Raw genomic sequence first — 20,805 nt, 5'->3', positions numbered from 1 at the left:
TCATCATGAATTAGACTGGATAATGGAGAGGTTTTCCACTCTTCCCAAAATGTTGCTCCTTTATACCATGGCCTAAGTCTACTGGCCCCTAATCACACCTCATGAAAAACAGGTGAAGAATCAGCTTCACTCTGCATTCTTTGAGACCCGTCATGGGAGCTGAGAGTCCTCTTTGGAGAAACTTGATCTCATGTTTCCCAGATTGCTGACTTATATGGCCAGTGACTGTCTGAAGCAATGGATATACTTTGCCATATTTATCTCCAATTAGAGAGACAAGCATTTTGCTCCGCAGACTTCCACTCCGAGATCCTCACGATGGGTCTCACCTAGAAATGTCCCTTTTCCTGTTTCTGCTCCAAGCTTCCCAAACTTTCATGAAGCAGTTGGAATGATCCAGGCTCTTCCTCAGCTGAAGAATTACAGGAACCAACAGTGAAAAGAGTGAGTTTGGGCCCTTAACTTTGGAGGTGGACTGTCCTGTCTTTCCAGAGCTATTCTGTATCCAAAGCCACCTGGTATCAAACCTACTGCACACTCAGGCCTTTGCCAATCTCCACCCTTCTTCATCCTCCAGGAGGCCCCCCAGGCTTAATTTTTATAAGCAAGAGGCACACATACCATAGGTTGTCGGTGCCACAGGTGAGGTGGGCATTGCTCCAGAGTTGTTGTACATTGCAGCATCTGTTACAGAACAGGGTGAGTCAGAACCGGGGAGAAGACAGCTAGACAGCAGTTGTTCTGAAGGCAGGTTCTAAGCTAGCACGGTGTGAAATCAATTTAGTGGGTTCCCACCAGCCTTTCTTAGAAATGAAATCACCCAAATATATTACATAAAAATATCACCATTCATCTAAATAGCAAGGGCAACTTTTTTTTTTTTGATAAAATTTTTGTTTAAATTATTAACTACTAAGTGTCACGGTACAAAAAAAAAGTTTAAGGAGGAGTGGTCAGAGGGCTGTGACCACACATTATCATTAAGTATGTATAGGAAGTGAGACCTTGGCTCAGAAAAGTGTAGAGAGAATACGATGGGTAAGCAGACACGGGACAGACATAGCGCTAAGACGATCTTCCCTTCAAGGAAATTAAATTGCTTCATAAAAGGGTTTTCACTATATGCTTCATTGTCCTAGCCCTTTAGTTTATAAATTAAGCCTTCATCCTTATGAACAAATTAAAAGTATCCTTTACAGCGATGTTGAAACTTCTAAGACTAGATCCCAAAAGTGTATTTGACAGATTGATGTTGGTAACTAATTTTTCCCTCTGATTTGTCTACTCAAGGTGGGGTCAAGAATTAGAACATGCATTTTCCTTCTAAAGAGACACCCCCTCCAAAAATCCTAATTTTTCTTCTTTTTAGCATTGCTATATAAATAGGAAAATGTCTGGCCTTTATCTGTACTTTCCTGAATTGCATCCTCAGGCTTCAGTGAAAATTAATATCATCATGATATTAAATTTAAAGTTCAAGAGACCGCAGGCATCAGTAACCATAGTCCTTAGCTGTAATTAGCGATAGCAAGAATAAGCGTACCAATTACTCCGCAGAGAGAATCCCTGAGGATGACAGGAACCTACCGTCCCCGAGTTAACACTTATGGTGTAAATGACACTGCTTTTGAAAATCTAAATTTCTGCTCTTAATAAATACTGGATGTAAAATAAGCAGCCCATTTGCTCTCAGATTAAAATTTTATAACAGAAGACACTGGGGCCTGTTTTCCTAAACACATGCTCTATTTCCTTACCAGGACATCTTATTGAGCAAAACATCTTGAAGTTTTCTTCTTTTAAAAATCAAATCAGGAAATACAAAGTCTTCTGGTTTATTTTTAAATTACTCTCTCCTCTTCTCTTAGGTCGTTTTTTGCTTATGTTTTTCTTCCAGTCCCAGTGCTAATCTCACCGTTTTGACACCGTGCATTACAAATCTACTTTCTAGTGGCCTCTCTCCTTCTGACCACTTATTGTTGGCACCACTTTGAGCATCTTATGAGAAATCATTCTATAGGTTTTGTGCTTCCAACTAAATTGTGATGGTATAGACAATGTGCTAAATGCCTTTTAACTTTTCAAGGTCCGGCACAACCCTCATTGCCCCGGCTATGGTCCCTAAATACCACTCCCCACTAAAAGGAACCAAGATTGCTCGAGGAACTGTTTGATTCAACAACTGGGGCAGTGAATGTTCGAAATGAGCTTGAAACATCTCATTCTTTCAGAAAACAAGATAGTTATCAAACATTTATCTAATCCAAAGAAGACAGAGCCAGATTAAACATGTGTGCTCCAGTCAAATACAGGACAATTTGAGCATTAAAAATAATAATTGCAGTTGATTGAACATACTACATTTATAAAAACCAGTGAATGCATTATGATATTGAAAAATAAAAGAAAACTTATTGGATAGCATTGAAGATTGGTAGGACGTCGACTTAAAAATTAATCATGTGTCCTGCCTTTCCAATGTGAATTGTATTTCAGGGTAAAAAAGCATATGGGAAATAGTTCTCCTATTCAGAAGAAATTCAGCTAATAAGTACAGAAGGAATAGAAGAATTAGAAAGTCACCATTTAGCAGCTCCTAATGAAATAAATAATGTAAGCAGTGGTCATCCATGGAGGGTAAAACCCAAGGAGAAAGTTGGTGAGGAACTTTCCATGAAAGGGTAACCGCCTGAGCCCAGAGATCAATCTTAGCATCACTAAAAGTGAGAGAGTCTAACGAGATACCTCCATGATGGGGCTCAACATAAAGTACACAGCACCATCTATGAAAAACCCTTGGCAAAAGTAAATATTGAATTTGCATCAAATTAGCCTGTAGATAAAACCTCCAGTCTACAGGATGACAGAGGACAGGAGCTCGAGTAAAATGACACCACAGAAATCAATCAGCCAAACCAGAATAGAATTTTTTTTTTTAAAGGACTGTTTTAGATTAAAAGAGACATCACCTTGGAATATATAAAGGAAGTACACCAAGAGGGCCTTGTTATTTGGATCCTAATTCAATAAAGCCAACAGTAATAAGACATTAGTAGACAATCCAGGATACTTGAGTGTAGACAGGCTATTATATGATATTAAGGAATTATTTGTTAATACATGTTGCTAGGTGTTATTATGGCATTATGAATGTAATGTTATTTTCTTATATATACTCTAAAATTTTTAGTAATGAAATCAAATGTCTCAGATTTGCTTTAAAATACTATAGCAAAAAGGAATGAATAAAGGAAACAAGCATGACAAAAAAATAGTAAATTAGTAAAGCTAATGGATGGATGGGGGCTCATTGTTCTCTTTTGGGTATATTTAGACATTTTTGTGTATATTTAGGTATTTTCACTTAAACATTTTCATAATATTTTAATAGTGCTTAGGTGTGCTTCCCCTTAACTGGCTTAATTTATATAAAGGTTTTAACACATTGTACTCATTTTCTTTAATTCTTTATCTTACATCTCTTTTAGACAAATATGAGAGCCAAGTAAACATTCTGCCCACTTCCTCATCCTCACCCCCTGCCCTTCCACAACTAAACTAGTCTGAGAAAAGATTCCCTCTGTGTACCCTTAAGAAGCCACCTATACAATCCTCCTCCTCTCAGAGCCTGCCAACGAGAAGCTCCAGACAACACCTTTCTCCTTCACCACCCAGTTCCCACTTCCTTTAAGGGCCCCCCTGAGCTCCCAACCTGATTGGAAGGTGATCTCACTGAACATCATCCAGGTGTCAGCAAAATGGTATTGGCACTTGATGGCACTGGCCATGCGGTGATGGAGGGGCACTGTGACGAACCGAGCACTGGGGTTGACATCATCCAGGACAAGGGGGAAGGAGACAGCGTTAGGTTCCCATTCATTGGCTTCAGAGCGGAAGTAGCACTGTACCTCCTTAAAAATCTTCACACCTTTAGCAAACATGTTGTTGCAGTGGACCTGGCAGAGAAAAAGGCATGTGAGTGACAGGATGATCATGCTGAGTGGCACTGGGTACCCAGTAAGATCCCAGACCTGCCTGTTTCTCTGAGCACCACCGTTGGTGAATAATTGGCGATCTGCAGTCTTGGATTTTTCCCTTCTAGGAACTTCAGTAGTGGCAGTGATACACTGCTCTGATCTCATAAAATCTGGGCTTCTACCCCAGGCACCCATCTGCGATTGTGCTCCCCTGGGCACCTCACTGCATGCTGCTGGGAGTAGTGTCCTCAACTGTTAAATGAAGGCTGGGCCAGCATCCTCTCAGGTCCTTCCTTGCCCTTAACGCTGTCTTATCTATAGCCCTCTCAACCACTCTGATCCTCTCAATCGCGGTTGCTATCTGCCCAGAATCAAGCTATTCTGAACTACTTCCTCCTAGGCGCATTCCAAAGCCAGTCTACTCCTTTCAATAGGTTTAGATCAGAAACCTGAAATAATATACAATCCAAAACAATTTCATCTTTCTCTTTAGAAATCTCATTTCAAGTTCCAGGTATTAGAATTTTTCAGCTGGAGACCTAAGACTTAATTCTCTCTCTGAATTAAATCCAGTTTAGGAAAAGCCATTTTGATGAGGGCATCAAATCTTCCTCACAGATATTTTCTGAGATGAGAAAAAAAGGTCTTGGCGAAGGTAGCTTTGCACCCTCTCACTTGCTGCCGTGACTCTCTTACTAGGATATTTGTATGGCTTTTAAGGGCCATCAGGAACAAAGACTCCACAATAGCTCCTCTGCAGCACCTTGCCGTGTGTAGCATCCCTCAAAAATGGGAGGTACAGGCACCCCAATGTTCACAGCAGCACTGTTTTCAATAGCCGAGACATAGAAGCAACCTAAATGTCCATTGACAGATGACTGGATAAAGAAGGTGTGGTCTGTATATACACTGTGGAATACTACTCAGCCATAAAAAAGAATAAGATAATGCCATTTGCAGCAACCTGGATGAACCTAGAGATTATCATACTAAGTGAATTAAGTCAGAGAAAGGCAAATATCATACAATATCACTTATATGTGAAATCTTAAAAAATGATAGAAATGAACTTATTTACAAAACAGAAACAGATTCACAGACATAGGAAACAAAGTTATGGTTACCAGGGGGAAAAGTGGGGAGAGGGATAAATTGGGAGTTTGCAATTTATAGATACAAACTACTATATATGAAATAGATAAACAAGGTCCAACTATATAGCACAGGGAACTATATTCAATATCTTGTAGTAACCTATAATGAAAAAGAATATAAAATATATATATATATATATATGTGTATGTGTGTGTGTGTGTGTGTGTGTACAACTGAATCACTATGCTGTACACCAGTGACTAACACAATACTGTAAATCAACTACACTTCAATTTAAAAGAAAATGGAAGGTACATGTTTGTAACTAAATCAAATCTCTCATGGTAGTTAGTAACATATCCTCTGGCTCAGTCTTATGTGGAAAATGGAGATTTGCTGGTCACTATTCCCTGAATTTAGAGATTTCATGGGGTAGAAAAGCATCACTGTCATTCATTGTCCATTTTATGTCTTGTTTAGGTCCTGAATTGTAACCCTTCAACTATCGTCAATACCCTCCCTTGGTTTCTAGACAGTCAATACAAAATTACCAGTCAGAATTTACTTTTAGCTGAGGAAAAAGCAGTAATTGTCACAGAAATTTACAGATTAGAGATACTTTAAAAGAATGGAACCTGTGTCTTTTTTTTAGGTTACACAAATAAGTGATATGATATGGTATTTTTCTTACTCTTTCTGGCTACTTCACCTAGAATGACAATCTCCAGATCCATCCATGTTGCCACAAATGGTGTTATTTTATTCTTTTTTATGGCTGAATAGTATTCCATTTAAGAAAAAAGAATAATTTTTTTGCTATTAAAAAAAGAAAAAGAGCTTAACATATGTAGTTTTTTTTTAAAATAAACATAGTATGAAAAAGTAAAAAAAAAAAAAGAATGGAATCATGGAATATTAGAGTGACTGGAGACATTAAAAACCCTCTGGTCCAGCTCTTCCTGCACTAAATACGGAAACTGGCACTCAGAGAGATTTGACCTGTCTGGTCAGTCAACATCAGAACAGGGGGCGAATCACCTCAACTTTTCCATTTGGATTTGCCTCTAAATGTTAATGATGAAAACATGTGTCAATACCTTCTTTGGGATGAGTTAACAGTCCCAGTTTATTGAACACAAGTAAATGGAGCAAGGCTAAGAACAAAATCAAAGAAATACCATCTACAGTTTCAATAGATTTTTCAGATGTTTTGAAATCTGTGAAGTGTTGGGTGAGTGGCCTGTGGAGAAGGTAATAAGCTCTCCGACAGACGTTTTGGAAATCCTCCTGAAATGCAAATAAATAGCATAGAATTTCATTTCTCTGTAGACATATATTTATTAAATAAAGAGAATACATTTTGAAAAATGCATATATATTTCAAAGTACCTTTCTTTTCATTATTTTTTTCTTAATTTGTCTTATAAAACATTTTCTATTTTATATTTTTCCAAAGAATAAGCTTTTGGGTATATGATTTCTATAGTTTTCTGCTTTTAATAAATCGGTTTATGCATTTATCTTTGATATTAGAATTCAATGTCTAGTTCATTTGTTTTGCTACTTCCTTCTTTAATAATGTAGAAAATATTCAATATCATGAATTTGACTCAGTGTCGTTTTACATGTATCCCATTTGTTTTGATATAGGTAATGTTTTCATTTTTTTTAAATGCTCTGTGGGTTTACTTTTTTTTTTTAATGGTATATTTAAACTACATTCAGGGTAGGGAGGGAAACAGGCAATAATTTGCCTAGGTAGCAAAATCTATTCTGGAAGACATCAGTGACCTGAAAGTCATCTTTCATTTTTTATTTATCTCAGAAAAATTAAAATGTGCTAGAGACCTGTTTAACCTTGAAAAGATGAGACCTGGTTGACCTTGAGAGGACTAGCTCTGACTCAGCTACTAAGAAATTTCAAGTACCTTCTCATTGCAGAATATACTTTTGAATAATTTTGACCTGTGATAAGCTAGTTAAATAGGAGCTGCTGGGACCCCAGAAGATCAAAGCCTTTTGACTAAATATTATAAATTTATGGAGAGTTTGAAATACATCTTATTATTTCTGGGACTAGAAATTCTGCCAATGATATATATTAAATTGATACACATGTTCATTGGTACATATTGGTTAAACACATTATTAAGCAATACAAATAAATTTTTTTTCTTGAAGCATACATAGTTTTGTTACTGTCATTATTTCCTTTCTCCCTCCCAAAAAACCTGTGACAAATGATCTGTTACACACAACTGCACACACGTGTTTTACAACTGCCAAAGAGCCATTCGTGAACAACACTGGCAGACTGGGCGTGTGTTCATCCTTCTGTTTTCACCATGCAACTAATAGCTATTAATCCAGTTAGGAGCTATTATCATCTTAACATAGGGGAGTGATGTAACAGACATGCATTTTCTTTTTGACTCCAGGTTTGTGCCAAGAATAACAAAGTTTGATTTACTAGGAACCCTTAATAATAGAACAGTTTCCCTTCTTTGGGGTCCTCGTGTCATCTTACATACCTCCCTTCACAAATAAGTAGTATCTTCCCCCACTGAACTGCAAATTGTCCCAAGGTAGGGACCATTTCTTATTCATCTGTTTACCTCCAGAACCTAGCATAGTGCAATGTATATCCCAAATACTGTTGCTAAATTAATAACAAAGATACAAGAATGAATGGATTTGGGAAACAAATATTGAAACTGAGGACCGAGTAGACATAGAGGCAGAGACACCAGTTTGTTGGCATTAATGGGATGCACCCAGTTATTAACAGGGAAAAATCACAGATAAACAGGGATTCATGTGTGAAGTCAGATTCACTTGCCCACTCTCTTTCTTGGCGCTTATATAGGAGTCTTCTTATGCTCCTTTCTAAACCAGTAAGAGTTATATGCGAGCCATAAAAGTTCCCAGGCTTTCTCCCTTACGTTTAACAAAAGAACTTTCCCCTCTACCCTTAAATATCAATTTTCCTCAATCTTAGAAATCAAGTTTAGCGTCCAGGATGGTCACTTTTTGCATAGACTTTTGTTCCTTTCCATTCCTTTCTCTCTGAAACACACTTGGGATTGAGTAAGAAAAAAGGAAAATCATCATTTGACTGAAGTGCCAGGAAACTCACCACATTAACAGAGATGTCCTCAACCCTTACCTCAAGGGTGGGCTCTTCTGAAAGGCTCCACCTCAGAGAAAATGCAAATCAGGCTTTAAGCACCACCCCCACCCCCAACTCTTTTCAGGGTCTGCACCTAACGTGCCCCAGCACACACCCAGTCTGTGCCTTTCCCAAGTCTTTTGGTTTCCATCCAACACTCAGTAAAATGTACCTACTCTCTCTTAGCTACTCTGTAATAGTAAACTGATAAAAAACAACTTCTATTATTGCATTCAAGACATTAATTTTTAATGTTTTACTCTCCCACAGGTAAAATATTTGCATTTTAATACAGACTTTTGGGTGATGGTATTTTAGCAAAAAACAAAACAAACAAACAAAAACCCTAATAATTTACATTTAGGCCTTAGAACAGACTTGGGTTAAACCCACCTCACCACCCCATCTTCAAACCTTGATTCTAACCAACTCCTCTGACTGGACAAAGAGTCATAGAGATTCCACGGAGAAGACAGATTGAAACCCTGGGACTGAGGTCTAGAACCCTGATATCGGCCCAGCCAGGAGTCACAGCGATTCCTTCTACCTGGCCCCCCTCTGTCTTCAAGTTTCTCTTTATGGTAAAGGAAATACTATTGGTCAGTGTCCTGTTCCTGTCCATCATCTCTCTTCCTCCTTCTACCCCGGGTGGCAGAGATATTTGTAAGTATAAATGGTTAGAGTAGGCACTAAGGGATATCATTTGTTCATCTGCAAACATTTATTGAGCCTGCATGTATTAAGTGCCAGACACTTGGGTATAGAGATCAGAAAGCAGAATCACAACCTCGGAGGAGCTTGAGGTCTGATAAGAGAACCAGACACCTACACAGATGGATGATAATAGATAAGGAGAAAAAACTCAGGGATCTTCCGCCAGGACTTCTCAGTGCTATCGGCATGGAGGAAGCACTCAAGGGGTGGGAAGTGACTCAAAATGCAAAGCCCCTTCTTCTTCCATTGAGAATTGGAGCTGGAACGAGCCACCCTTACTGACAAGGGTGTCCTCTCCCTGCAGAGTGGGGGCAGGACCATGTAATGACTTCCAATGGCTCGAGTCACTTTTGCCTTTGTGGGCCCCTCCCCCCATATAATTATATATTAAAATTACATTTTATGACTGCATTGTTAAGAAGATGAGAATAACTTTTGACCCCAAAGTTCATTTCTTTTATTCTAACATTAAAAGAAATTAAACCATTTCCATGGATGTTAAAAAAGTACTGTGGACATGGGATACTGCGTCCGCTCTGCCTAAGGCGGGTGTTGACCCTGGTGTTGAAACAGTAACAACAACAAAACACACATTGAGCAACAGTGACCTCGTTCAGCTTCCTTATTTACAAATGAAGAAACAGGCCCAGAAAGATGAAGTCACTCATGCAACGCATGTAGCTAGTTCACAGAAGATGCATTTGAATCCTGTCCTGCTGGCACCGCCCCAGAGTTCTTTCCCTCCATCATGAGTGTGGCTTCCACGCCTAACTCCACTGACCTTCATAGTAGTAAAATTCCTGATGCGGTCAAATTCAAACATGATTTCGATGTAGCCGTTGGTGGCGCTCTCATTCCTCCAGCCCACGTAGTCATAGCCGGGCCACACGTGGTACTCGTGGGTCTGGGTGAAATCATCCAGGCCAGACACCCCATCCGTCAGCTGGCCCAGCCCTTCAGTCATGCTGCACGGGCCGGGAGAGGAGGAAAAGGGAGAGAGGAACCTGGCATTAATTACACATTCACGGAAGAGCTATCATCCGGTTTCTCCACCCCAGGTTTTGTAAGAGCTGATCATCTTGGAGGTTGAAGAATTATGAAAAATCCAGTATGTTTTATAATACTGACTCATTTATTCTTAGCATCAATGGAGAACTAAGAATTTTATGTAAGTGAATTTTACAAAATATTTGATGCTAACCTCTTTAATAGCAAAGCTTTTAGATAATTTTTTATCATTGTATATAAAAAGCTTTCTATGGTCTATTGTATCCTTACCTGTTCTTATATATTTGATATAATAAGTCTTTAAATAATGATTCAATATTACCAAATGCATTTGATTAACAAATCCATTAATGATTAAATGAATGAGCGCATAGAATGAACACTACAGAAGACAGAGATGCTTGCCCATGACTAAGTAAATGGTCCGGGAGGCAGTTGGAAACTTTTTCTGACTCTCCTTTGACAATATGTTGTTATTGTTCAATGAATCAATTCCAGATAATCCAGCCATGCTTTCCTCTACCCCACATTTTCAACAGCTTAAATTTGATATCAAACTAAAGGAAAAAATAAAAGTGACCTCAGCCAAATTTAAATACTAATTTGTATTTAACTTCAATTACATTTGTAGAATAATAGACTCATGGAGGAAAATGAATGTTTGACATGAGGCACTGGATATAATTTTCTTTGCTAGCTTGGCAGCCTTTCTACTTCTGAGTGTGAGGCTCTGTTTTGAACGGCTGAGTTTGCCAGAAGCCAGACTGCTGTGTGGGATGTATCTGCATTTATGTTGACTATCTGAAGAACACAAAAAGACCTCCTTCCTTCTTTCCATGGAAAGACAGAGAAAGAACCCATCATGGGGAACTTCTTCCCCCTCAAGCTCTGGAAAATATGTCAGGAGTCTCCCAAATGAAGAGACTGATATACTGTACCCTCAAGCAATAATGCATGTGACCCTTGAGATTATAGTCAGACCAATGATATGTAAAATTTGTGCATTACAAAAAAAAATTACTAAGAGTGATTGTGCCAGCCTTACAGATACATTTTTAAATGTATGTGTTCGTTGAAAAATGTTCTGCAAATTATAAAATTTGACTGGCCTTATCCACAATGACCAGAGCCTGGATCTCCCTTCCAAGGTTTTGCCATCTTTTTCTTCTCTCTACAGATTAGAAGGCTAGGAGAACATAAATTTACTTGCAATAAATATATTTCCCATTGTCCCCAGAAAAATAAATCCCCGTGAAAGCCTCAAGAAAAGCAACACAAATTAAAAGGAATTCTCATCCAATTTCTCTTTAATCAAAATCTAACCAAGTGAGAAAGGGGTAAGGAAAGAAATTACCCCTGTTCACTTCATATACTTGAGAATTGTTAGAATTACTACGACAGCATACACTACTTTTATAATTTTTCTTAGTTAAAAAAAGAAAGTAACTTTTGCTACTATGATTATTTCCTGAGACCTTGAATTAGGTAACTTCATATCTTATCACTCAGCCACACCCCAACTAGGTATCTAATTACCAAAGTTAAGTAGAAGCTGATTGTGTCTAAATCTCTGTAATTATTTTCTTAATCTTTCCTCTGGGGTCCACCCAGAGCCATATTTCCAGTTACCCACCTTATTTCTCTATTTGAATGCTCTGTCAGTCCCCTGAATTTATATTTCAGACTGAATCCATCACCATCCCTTTCTAAACTAATCCTTCACCTAGTTTTCCCATTTCTGTCACTTATACTTCTCTTCCACATTCACTGAGAGTACCTGGAGCATGATAAGCATTCAAAATATGTTTGTTGAGTGAATAAATGTTATCTCCATTGTTTCAGTAACCTAGACTAATCTGTTTCATCTAACTCTTTTCCTCACATTACTGTCTTGCTCCCTGTATCCAATCAGACCGGAGATGGTCCCTAAATAAATATCCCTTTCTCATTCTTATTCCCACAGTCACCATCAAATTAGCCTGAGTCCTTAATTCTTCCATTTAACAGAATTTGGAATTAGAAAAGGTCACCCCCCCATTCAAATCTAACCTTTGAATGTAGCTCGATTAATCTGCCTAAAGTGGAGCTCCCAACATGTTCTTCTCCAGCTTTAAAAGTCTTCGGTGACTTATTGTGTTGATGATGTTGATGAAGAAGAACTCCTTCTTCTTCCCCTCTTCTTCCTGGCCCTGACATTCAAGAACCTCTGAAATCTACCTTGCTATGCTTCTCATTTTTGCTTTGCTGCATAAATATGGCCCATGGTTAACGATACTGTGGATCTTTCCTGGGATTTCCCCTAAACGTGACGACCACGATTCATTTGTCCTCATGCTATTCCTTCTGCCCAAAATGCCATTTCGAGATTCTTTGCCTGTGAAAGTTCTACCCGTCTTTTGGGGCCATATCAGATTTTATCTATTCTAGTATGTTTTAATTGGTCATCCAATCAGATAATAACTTACATATATATGTAGCACTTTGCCTTTACAGAATTCTTTTCTGACACATTTTTATCACGTTAGCCTCATAGCAAACAAATATTTTTATTACATGAATCCAAGTGTTTTCCCTCCCTATGCTGCACTCTCCTGTTATAGCTTCCTTGTTTCTTTGAATCTCAACTCATTCACAGTATATCCCTTACTCTTACGTTCATATCATAGTAATTTATATCCTGGTTTAGCCTCCATTCCTAACTCTGAGCTTCCTAAAGGTAAGATCAATGAATTCATTACATTCGAAGACCCACCAAGTCTAGCCAAATTCCTTGTACATAGTAACAGTTGATTAACAAAGGTTTATGAAACTAAACTGAATTCAGTTGATCTCTGATTTCCTCTGTGCTTTAAATTTATGCCAGTTGGGTGTGGCTAAGTGAAATGATGCCAAGGCAGATTAAGTAAAAGGGGAAGAACAGCGACTAAGTAGATGAAAAGGAAGTGACTAGGAGAAGACTGGATGAGTCAGGCCCTCACGCGGGGCGTGGCAACCGGAGGGCAGTGCTTTACGCCTAAGACAGTGGAAGTGCTCTAACTCCACACTTCTCTTCCTGAGACTCACTAATCCCTCTCTTTCCCTCTCTCTCTCTCTCTCTCACCATCAGCCTCCATCATCTATTCTGAACTTCACTATGGTCAGACCTTTCTGCCAGGCTCAATCTTTGCAGACAAAGACCAAGCCAAGAGAGAGAACACGGTTGCAGTAGGGTGGAAGAAGACTGGCAAGACGTGGAGTGAGTTGGGATAGGTGGGAACATCTCTTATCCAAGCCTGAATTCCTCCTGTATCTGAACATGCTTCTCCACCATGGCCCTCCATTGGTCCACTTCAGGTGTATCCATTGCTCCTTCTGCTGCTCCCAGTTCTAGCTTCTGCTGTAGTCAGGCCATTCTGGTCCTCATCCCTGCTCTCCTTTCCTATGCTCCTTTCTACCTACCTCCCTCTGATCCAATTCTGATCTCATCCTAGAAACTTTCCTTGTCTATTTATTGTAAGCGTTAATAGTCTCCTTTTTTCCCCACAATTTCTAAAGCATTTATGTTTATGGGGTTCATTCTTTCTGAACTTCCTTACCTGTCCAATTTATTATACTTATAACTACAATTCTTCTGGCCCTTTGTCTCTACAAGTAGGCTATCATTTGTGTCAGACCATATGCCCTGTTTTGAGGGTCAAAAGGTATGGCTACCTTACTTAGCCATGCCACAAAAGTAGCCCTTGCTTCGTATAATTTATTGTTTTTCTTGCGATTACTTTGTCTTCCCCACTAAGCTCTAAGTTCCTCCCAAATAAAGACTACATATTTTATTTCACCTAAATTTATCTCATAATGCCTAGTATAAAGTCTAAATAAACACTGGTTAGTTGACTGATTGGTTCATTGATTATTGTTCCCAAACCATGATAAAATATTATTCTCTTCTGGTGGCCATTTCCCCATTCCAATGATGACTGTTTCCCAGAATTTACCTGTACCCAACAGCTCCATCATACACAGAATCATTCAGATAAATGATGGAGCCTCCAGGAAGTACAAACTGCTGTCCAGCTGGAGCGTTATAAGACACCAAGCCATCTGCCAAAGGAAACACAGATGTGTCAGCGCCTTTGGGAGGGACTTACTCCTCAGACCAACTATCCTAGAGGGCCACCTGAGGCTTGGAGAGTGCAATCTTGAGCAGTGTGTCCACCAGGACTCAAAGCAGACTTGCAGGAAGCACCGCTGAGGAGCATTCCTTAGCAGCCATCAGCAAAGTGACTTGGAATGCACTCTTCCAGGTGTGGGGCACCAAGCCCTGGGTGGGTGAACAATACTCCTTTCTTTGTTCTGACCAAGAGGGAATCACTTCTTGGTGATTAGTAACCCCATCTCTTTCTGATTTGATTGCCTTCATTTCCCAGGGGGTTAGGTTTTTTGATTTTTTTTAATAATATTTATAATTTTTCTGTCTCTAGAGACCTACCTAGCCAGACACAGCCATAAAGCTCCACCCTCATGCACACATTCATGGAGTGATCAGTGACTGGTATAAAGCGGACAAATCTGGCCACAATGGGAGGCTCCAAGTCCTTTAGGAAAATGTCATAGGGGTTACTATTTCCATCCAGCACCTGAGGAGAGAGGAGAGAAAGAGTGAGGACACGCTATAAAATTAAACTGACTCTTCTTCATCACCCAAGTCATTACCTTTTTAATGGACCCTCTGTTTTTAATTCAAGGAGCAGAATGTATCCACTCAGCTTTCTCAGCTGCCTTGATATTCCTCTCTATGCCCCCCACCCAACCCTCCCTCATCTTGTGTCACACATTTCCAAGGGCGTGCCAGGTCTGTGGACACACGTACCTACACAGACAACCTGTGTACATCCTCTTCTGGCCTAAGTCAGAATATGGTCCTGGACATCCCAGGGTCTGGATGCTTCTTCTTCTTACCTGTTTCCCATGCCGGTTCCGCCAAGAGATCCAGCGAGTGCCATCCCGGCTGTAATTGATCTTGTACATGGGGGCAAACTCAATGCCATGGCCCCCTGCATGGCGTCCCTGGGTTCCCACCAGAGTGATAAAGTGCAGGGTGTGCAAGTCGATCTGTAGAAACTCCTTCAGGTCATCAGGCTCCACTGGAATCTCAGGACACCAGGCTCCATCTCCTTCTTCTGAGTCCAGCCTTGGTTGACAAGGGTTGTGGGGATAGGAAGAAACCATGAAAACACAGAGCTATTTACCATCCCCAGCAAGTAGCTGCTTGCCCTAAGGGGAGAGAACAGGCTGGGAGTCCAGTCCAGATGGATATTCTGGGCTCTCCCCATCACTCCATCACCACAGTTTCCACTTGTGGTCAGTTCCCTCTCCCTGGGGCACTGTGAAACCCAGAAATACAGTTACCACCAGGGAGCTAGAGGTCTTCAGATGACATGTAGCCTTCATTTCCCATCCTGACTCAGAGATCTCAAGGGAGGTCCCATGCAATGAAACCCTTTCTACCCTCTACTCCCCACTGACTCATCATAACACCACCCCCCATTTTCAGTCTCGGCATAACAAGGCTGGCCACTCCCTGCCTGGATATCAAGTTATAGGAGTGGCAAGGGAGGAGTCATAAGATCTCTAGTGTGGGTTGTGTAATGCAGTGGAATTTTAACCAGTAGGGTAAGCCTGGCAGCTCAGCAAAGGGCCAAAGAAACCCTATGGTGAGAGTGGTTAGGATATGTCAGGGAATAGTAAATAATCTGGTTTCACTTTATTACCTCCAGGCTGAGCTACCAGCCAGCAAAATCGTGAAATCATTATAAAGTTTACTTTGGGAACCTCTTACCCCTTTCCATCTTCCCTCGAATGTGCCTTCACTCACAGATGGCATCTACTCATTGTTGCTCCCTTCCAGCCCCAACAAACATCACTCTAATCTTTCACACACCAAGAAATCATGGAGAAGGTTCACCACAGTTGCTTTTCTAATGGGTAATTCCATTTTAACAGAAGTCAATACTTTAATATCAAAAGAACTAGATTCCAGGAAGAAAATGAGGCCCTAACAAGCTGAATCATTTTTGACACAGGAGTATATTGCTTTAAAGGGCCCCTGATATTAGAACACAAAGAATCCATCATACTCTGTTTTTCGGATAAGGGTGGCCCTTCTGTGTGAGGGCCCTTCAGAGAAGGGAAGAATTGCTGGATGCCCCAATGTCTGTTTAAGGCCTTGGTGTCTTGCAATGTGAGAGATGTTTCACAGACGGCCACTGAGAAGAGGGCTGGGTCTCCTAACTCCCAGTGTCCCACCTAAGCTGCACCTTCCTGTATCTACTGCTGCAGTCCACTTCCTGCAGTTGCTCATAGTGAGAAGCTGAGATAAAGCAAGTCCATTGCATGTCAGTGAACCCATCTGCCGTGCCTGATGCGGCCCCAGGGCCTCTGTGGTCAGGATGAGGTCGCTGGACCAGCAGATGATGCCAGGCCCTGAATTTTTCCCCTGAAAACATGCAGAACAGGACAGGCCCCACTGGATATCCTGCTCCTATCCCCCCAGCTCCTACCAAGTACCACCCGTCTTCCTTAGCCCCTTGAGTAGGTAATTCTGTCCAACCCGGAGCTCAGGTTTTCTTGGGGTATCCATCCTCACCTTCCATACTTGGCAGCTGTGGATTCCGACCACTGACTGGAAGCTGTGATGTCCTCGTCTGGAATATGGCCTCCTGACATGCCCAGAGGGTAGCGGCATATGGCTGAACCAAGAGAAACCAGAGAGAAAAGAGGGAAAATGCTTTTATTTTTCAGAGACCCTCCATCAGCTAGAGTGTAACTGATTATTGGACAGGAAAGAGGGACTAAGGCCCTCGATGACCCCAGTTTGACTTCTCTGGCTCTCTCAGCCTTTTTTTGTTCCTGACCCTGAATCCAAACTTAATAGCATTCAATTTCCCAAGTATTGATCCTCAGCCAACCCTATCTTTTGGTCCAAACTCTGACAAGTTCTGTAATGTGCTGATTTATCCTTTGATTTGGTAATGACTCCATGGCCCACCCCCATTTCCTTATTAGCCGGTATGCATTTCTAATCAGTTTCCCAACAGTGGTGAATCATCCTCATAATCACCAGGTACCTTCCATGATTCATAGCATTTTTTTTTTCTAGAAAGCTGATTTCATGAAATTATAGAGCAGAGCCAAAAAACTCTTCTATGAAGGTACTGAACACAGAGCTCTGGCCCCCATCAGCACCTTGTTTTGGCCTCTAGCTAAAAATAATCATCTCTGGAGATGAACTTCCTTCTCCAACCAAGATAGAGTAACAAAAGCCAGATTTATACTCCTGGGGAAAACAACCAAAAAAAAAGCCCTGGGAATAGTATATGACAAATTGGGTTTCATTATAATGAATATCAGACAACCAAGGCCAACAATTCCAGAGGCAGGAAACAAAGAAGGGCTCCAGAGTTGCAACAGCTTAGTGCCGTGAGAGAGCGTCCAGGCTGCAGCACAGTGAGTGAGGATGCAGGCAGAGGCTGGAGGAGTCCCTGAGCTGAGAAGACGCAGATAAGAGTCAGCAGAGGTCAAGGGGACCAGAGCTCTCAGGACATAGGACTGCCAGATAAAATAATACAGGATCCCTAGCTAAACTTAAATCCAGATTAACATGGAATACTTTTTTTTTAGTATAAATACATCCTGTACAATTAAGAAAAAACAAGCAGGTATATAAGAGAAGCAGAGAAATAGAACCTACAATGAGAAAAAAAAAAATCAATTGAAACAGATCCATAGCTAATATAGAAGTTAGAACTGGAAAAGAAGAACATTAAAATAGTTAAAACTGTATTGCATATGTTCAAATATGTAAGGAGAGCTATAGAGGCTATAGAAAAGAGGTAAAGCAAATTTCTAGAGATGAAACTTGAATGTGTGAGATAAAATACGTTGCAAGGGATTAAAAGCAGATTACACACTGGAGAAAAAAATTAGTTAACATAAAGACAGCAATAGAAACTATACGAAATGAAACAATGACAGAAAAGAGAATCAATTAATTAATCAATCAATTAAAAAAAAAGATGTGGAACAATTTCAAATATCTAGATATACAGATAAATGGAGTCCTTGAAGAAGAGGAGAGAGGAAGACAGAAAAACTTATTTGAATAAGAAATGGTGGAAATTTTTTCAACGACATGAGGCACAAGAAACATGAAGAAAATTACACTACAGTGTATCATAATCCAATTGCTTACAAGGAGGAATATTTTAAAAACATCTAGAGGAAAAGGGTACATTATGAACAGAGGATCAAAGATAAAGATGACAAGAAATCTCCCATTCAAAATGGTAATTACTTGGTAAATATGTAAAATGACTTTTAATGTTACTCACATCTCTTTAAGTGTAATTGGCTATTCAAACAAAAATAATAATAATATACTGAGCTATACATGGGACTATGTATACATAGGCATAGCATGAGACTATAATTAATAATACTATATTGCATATGTGGAAGTTGCTAAGAGAGTAGATCTTAAAAATTCTCATCACAAGAAAAAAATTATATTTGTAACTATGTGTGGTAATAGATGTTAACTAGACTTAGTGTAGTGATAATTTCTCAAAATATACAATTATAGAGTCATTATGTTGTATACCTGAAACTAGTATACTCTTATGTCAATTTTTCTTCCATTTTAAAAATCATATTAGAATTTCCAGATAGAGATATAAGACGGGGGGAAATGATAAATGGCACCCAGACAGGAAAGGAAGAAGTAAAAATGTTTTTCACTGCAGATAATATAATCAGTTATATGAGAAATCAGATTAAAAGAAAGAAAAAAGAAAGAAAAAAGCTATTACTACAACTAAAAAATGAGTTCAGTAAGGATTCAGGACATGGGATCAATATGCAATAATCTGTTGTGCTTCTATATACTAGCAGTGAACAAGCTACAGTAGGATCAAAAATTATAAAACACTTGGAGATAAATATGACAAAAGATGTAAAAGACCTGTACGTAAAAAATTACCCACCATTGCAAAAAGAAATTAAAGATCTAAATAATTGAAGATACATACCGCAATGTTCATGGGTCAAAAGATTCAGTACTATTCAGATGTCCATTCTATCCAAAGTCTCAGCAGGCATTTTTGTATAAATAAACAAAATGATTCTAAAATTCATACGGAAATGCTATGATCCCAGGATAGCCAGAACAACTTTGAAAAAGAAGATCAAAGAGGAAGGACTGACATCAGATTTTAAGACTTATTTTAAAACTACAGAAATGACTACAGTATGATATTGGTATAGAGACAGACAAATATATCAAGGAAACAGGAGAAAGTCCAGACTCAGACCTACATGGATATACACCTCCCCTATTATGCAGCCATTCACTACTAGGTATTTACCCAAAAGAAATGAAAGTGTATGTCCACATGAAGACTCTGGAGTATTCCTAACAGCTTTATTTGTAAGAGATGATACAAACTGGGGAGAAAAATCGTATGTCCACCAGCAGGTAAAAGGATAAGCAAATGATGATATACCCATGCAATGAAACAATAAAATACTCCTCAGCAGGACTGGGATTATAAAGAAGCAATTGAAGAGCATAGGGTGCAAGATATAAGGATGCACTCACTCCCAGGGCCATGGAGGTGCCAGTGCTGTCTTTGCAGGACCCTGAGAGTGAGCACCTGCATGCACCGTGCACCCTGGCGCCTCACTTTCCTCCCCATCTCTACTCCTCAGTGATAAAAAAGAACCCTTCATCAATACAGGCTGCAACACAGATGCATTTCAAAATAATTGTGCTGAGTGAAAGAAGTTGGGCAAGAAGAGTACATACTGTATGCTTCCATTTATATTTAATCCTAGAAAATGAAAACAAGTCAGTCTGCACTGACAGAAACCAGGTCAGGGGTTTTCTGGGGAAGGGAGGGGTGGGCGGGAGGAATTACAAAGGGGCACAAAGAAACTGTTGGTAGTGATGGACATGCTCATTATCTTGTTACGGTGATGATTTCACGGCTTTATACATATGTCAAAACAGATCATACTGTGCATTTTTTAATGTGTGCAGTTTACTGTACGCCAGGAATACGTCACTGAAGCTATTTTTCAAAAAAGTAACCTCTAGGGCAGGATGATATATTGAGATTTTTACTTGCATATTTTCCCTCCCCTTTTCCAAGCAGGCAGGCAGACAGGTCTTTATGTTCCTTCACCCCGAGGGAGATTAATGTTTACAGGGCAGAAATAAGAAAACTGGCTTGATGACTACTGGCTTCCTGGAAAGCCTGCCCACCTTGAGGGACTACAGATGAAGTAGAGGTGCGGGAAGACAGGTGAGGCATCCCGAGGCTAGAAGGGGACAGCGGCAGGCAAATCACAGTGTTAGCAGGAATAAAGCTCCTTTCCTGGAAGTTCCCTGGAGAGGCAGCAAGACATCAGAGGGAAAGTGGTTTCATGTGAGCATGGTGCTCGAGCTTGGCACACAAGCAGCCACACTGCTGTCCTTGAGGAATGAACATGGCGGACTTGGAGAACAAGGATCCCCACTGCAACCATGACACACCCAAGGCAAGGGGCCCTTCTGCCCGTACCACACCTAGTAAAGCTCCTGGATTCTTGTCTGACCCTAAGAAGAGGAAGGGTGGCTCTGGGCTGAGGGCCAGAGGATACTTCCAGAAACAGTACGATTAAGCAAAACCATATACAGGCAACTTTGGCAAGAAACATGGCCATATACCTAACTGAAACTGTCCTATGTTTCTGTCCACTGCATTTCCCAAGTCAGATGTGAAACAAGAGATGAACTTGGGGATTTAGTATCATTTTGCCTATTCTTGT

At 40.0% G+C, this 20,805-nt stretch overlaps 1 protein-coding gene across 7 annotated transcripts in view; it reads right to left on the bottom strand.

Moving 5' to 3' along the window:
* The window catches only part of DDR2 (discoidin domain receptor tyrosine kinase 2), a 133,557-nt gene that overhangs the window by 22,468 nt on the left and 90,284 nt on the right, over window positions 1-20,805 (bottom strand). For all 7 annotated transcript variants that reach the window (XM_045515837.2, XM_010953779.3, XM_074349726.1 and 4 more), the window contains 7 exons: window positions 16,586-16,688; window positions 14,899-15,130; window positions 14,429-14,576; window positions 13,935-14,040; window positions 9,737-9,920; window positions 3,713-3,956; window positions 622-684 (listed from right to left, as the gene is read on the bottom strand). In XM_045515837.2, the coding sequence (XP_045371793.1) occupies window positions 622-684; window positions 3,713-3,956; window positions 9,737-9,920; window positions 13,935-14,040; window positions 14,429-14,576; window positions 14,899-15,130; window positions 16,586-16,688 (1,080 nt within the window). The remainder of the gene's footprint in view (window positions 1-621; window positions 685-3,712; window positions 3,957-9,736; window positions 9,921-13,934; window positions 14,041-14,428; window positions 14,577-14,898; window positions 15,131-16,585; window positions 16,689-20,805) is intronic.

This window comes from Camelus bactrianus, chromosome 21, assembly GCF_048773025.1.
Source record: "Camelus bactrianus isolate YW-2024 breed Bactrian camel chromosome 21, ASM4877302v1, whole genome shotgun sequence".
Taxonomy (NCBI): domain Eukaryota; kingdom Metazoa; phylum Chordata; class Mammalia; order Artiodactyla; family Camelidae; genus Camelus; species Camelus bactrianus.
This window is presented reverse-complemented; position numbering and strand designations above follow the sequence as displayed.